At 44.9% G+C, this 3043-nt stretch overlaps 1 protein-coding gene across 1 annotated transcript; it reads right to left on the bottom strand.

The window, feature by feature from the left end:
• Positions 1-489: 489 nt before the first annotated feature.
• Positions 490-3043, bottom strand: LOC138209613 (E3 ubiquitin-protein ligase TRIM21-like). The gene has a single exon (XM_069168303.1). The coding sequence runs from the start codon at positions 2994-2996 to the stop codon at positions 1353-1355; it is 1644 nt and encodes a 547-aa protein (XP_069024404.1). The 5' UTR covers positions 2997-3043; the 3' UTR covers positions 490-1352.

Here is a 3043-nt window from a genome sequence, read left to right on the forward strand (position 1 = left end):
GCGATTGGAGTCGTTCAGACAGTGGAACCATCTGATCAATAATCAGATCGGAGACATGATTCCTAACCAGAGTTACCCTGTAGTAGTAGTATCCTCATGTTTGCTGTGTGTCACATGCTGTGAACAGTTAGTTGGGTTAATAGTTACGATTCTCCTTTTAAACCAAACTAACCTCATCAACACTGTTGGTCACGTAATCTGATGGAGGACAGAGTTAAGTGTAACACCAATCTGAAGGCAGATTGATGGAAGCTACATTGACTCAATACCGCCCCCTAGTGTATAAATCAAAGTGGTTTCATTCCTAGGGATTACTGTTTTTTACAGAGTGACTGTGCAGCTCTGTCTTTCAGGGTTTGTTTCCTCCTTCCTGTATCTCACAGACTTTATTGCAGCTCACAGATCAGTTTTACAAAATGACCTCAAATAAACAAACAGATGGTTTAAGTTTCAACAAATCGTTGGATTTTAACAGTTTATTTCGTCCACTGTGACAAATCTTCACATGAAAAGTGACTGAAGCTGTCAGATAAATGTGGTGGAGTGGAAGGAGACAGTAGCTGAACATAGAAGTACTCAAGTAAAGTAAAAATGCCTCCAAATTTTACTTAAGTACTTCAATAAATGTACTGTTACTTTCCACCACAGACTCTTCTCGCGTTGTTCCTGGATGTAAACAGGAAGTTGAGGTGTTCATGTTGTTACCTAATGGCTGCTGTTCTGAAGCCCTCTGCTGAACACAGAGAGGAAATACACCAGGCTAAAAAGTTTTAAAATGAAACACTTTAAAAATCTCAATGTTATAATATTGATCATTATGAAAACAGTGGAGGCTGAAAACAGATATTATTTTCAGAATCTGATTTATTGGTCAAATTTAATAACACATACATCGTCTGTCAGTGTACCGACACTCATGATTGATTAATCTGCTGATTGTTTCCTCTATTAACTGATCAATAATATGACATGTAGCCCATGAACACCCCAACATGTTGATGTTTCATACCTGCCTCTCACTGCTGCAGTTATTACATCACATTATGTTACATTTGATTGTAAAATCTATTCATCAAAAAACAGAAAAACCTTCAACCTGCAGAGAAAATGTGTTTCCTGCTCAGACGTGTTGATGTTGTGACTCTGAAGCTTTCTGACACTCTGACAGAAACATTCCAGATCAGGACATCATGACTTTTAATGCTGCATCATCACATCAGACAGGAAACAGTGGGGACATACTGGACATCAGAGGAGACACATTTCCCTTAGCCTCAGTCCCACAGACCGGATCACAGAGAACCTTTTTAATAAGTACGTTCACTGATGGAGACGCTTCATCATGAAACAGATCAGGCAGTTTGATTGACAGGAGAGATGATCAGAGGTGCAGAGTTTTTACCACCTTGATTAAGACAGGGACCGAAGTATGGGAGGAGTTTGTCAGTGAAGGAGCAGCCAGTAAAGGAGTAGATAAGAGCTGCAGCATCGACATCATAAAAGGAGACCAGACCCTCCTCATAATCCACAAACACCCCCACCTTCTCAGGACCAGACCCAAGACTCAGACGGACTGGAGGACCAGCAAAAGCTTTGTATTCATTTCCATTTCTCAGACATATAGTCCAGAAACCTTTTTGAGGAGTCGGCATGATGTTTCCCTTCCTGTTGATCGACTCTCTGACCACTCCTAAATCCCATTTAGTCTTTCCTTTGACCTGAACCTCAAAAGAAAACCTGCCTGCAGAGAAACTCTGTTTTCCTAAAACACAAACACATTTAGAAAACCTCTCTGGGTTGTCTGGAAGATTCTTCCTCACATCACCATGGTTCACTTGTTTCCCGTCATCAGACAGGATGAGATCAGGATGTGCTGTATCAGGATCCAGAGTCACGTCCACTGCAGACTGCTGGAGTCTCTTCAGCTCGGCCTCAAACAGCAGCTTCCTCTTTTTCCTGAGCGTCTCCTCCAGCTGAACCACAGCTCTCACCACAGTCCCCTCATCTGATGGTGGACGGACGCTGACCTCTGTCCGGTCCTCGGTGGGTGGAGCAGCTGTCAGGGACGAGAAGTTTTGGAGGAGGTGGAGGTGGTCTGCAGAGCGTGAGAGCTGCTCCACCTCAGAGCTCCTCTTCATCAGCTCAGAGATTTCCTGCTGCAGATCTGTGATGAAACCTTCAGCCTGTTTCTCCACTGTTTCCTGCTTCTCTTGGATCTCCTCTATGAGCTCGTTCAGGCCTCTCTCAGCCGCCTCCTTCAGAGCAGTGAACACCTCAACACCTTCTGCTTTCTCTCTGTCTGCAGCAGCTTTACTCGTCTTCACCGACTCTTTGAGCTCCTCAATCTTCAGTCGTCTCTTCTGGATCATCTGCTGAATCTCAGCCTCTGTCTTCCCCAGCTCTGCCTTCTTTCCTTCATATTCTTCTCTCAGAGGAACCAACTCGTGTGTCTTGTGGTCTAAAACAGAGCAGAGCATGCAGACACATGTCTGGTCGGTCTGACAGAACAGCTCCAGAGGTTTATCGTGCTTCGTACACATCCTGCCTTCCAGGTTCTCCACAGGCTCCGTCAGCTGATGTCTTTTCAGGCCGGACGTTGTCAGATGAGGCTGCAGGTGAGTCTTACAGTAGGAGGTCAGACACACCAGGCAGGACTTGAGGGCCTTCAGTTTGGTTCCAGTGCAGACGTCACAGGGAACTTCTCCTTGTTTGGCAGCTTGTTGCTCTGAGCTGCTGCTGCTGGCTTTCTGTTGAGTTTCATGTCTGAACTGAGCAACCATCTCAGCGATGAACGTGTTGACTCTCAACTGAGGTCTAGTGTTGAACTTCTCTTTACACATGGGACACTGACACCTGTCGGTAACGGTCCAGTGTTGAGTGATGCAGTTTTTGCAGAAGTTGTGTCCAAATGGTGTGCTGACTGGATCAGTGAACACATCCAGACAGATGGAGCACAGAAACTGATCCTCAGAGAGAAGACAGCTGGCAGCAGACATGTCTGCAGTCTGAGGACAAAAGTCAAAGAGGGAAAAACATCATTTTA

Source organism: Embiotoca jacksoni, unplaced genomic scaffold (genome assembly GCF_022577435.1).
Source record: "Embiotoca jacksoni isolate LCO1_2020_lvr unplaced genomic scaffold, fEmbJac1.0.p SCAF_4, whole genome shotgun sequence".
In the NCBI taxonomy this organism is placed as follows: Eukaryota; Metazoa; Chordata; class Actinopteri; family Embiotocidae; genus Embiotoca; species Embiotoca jacksoni.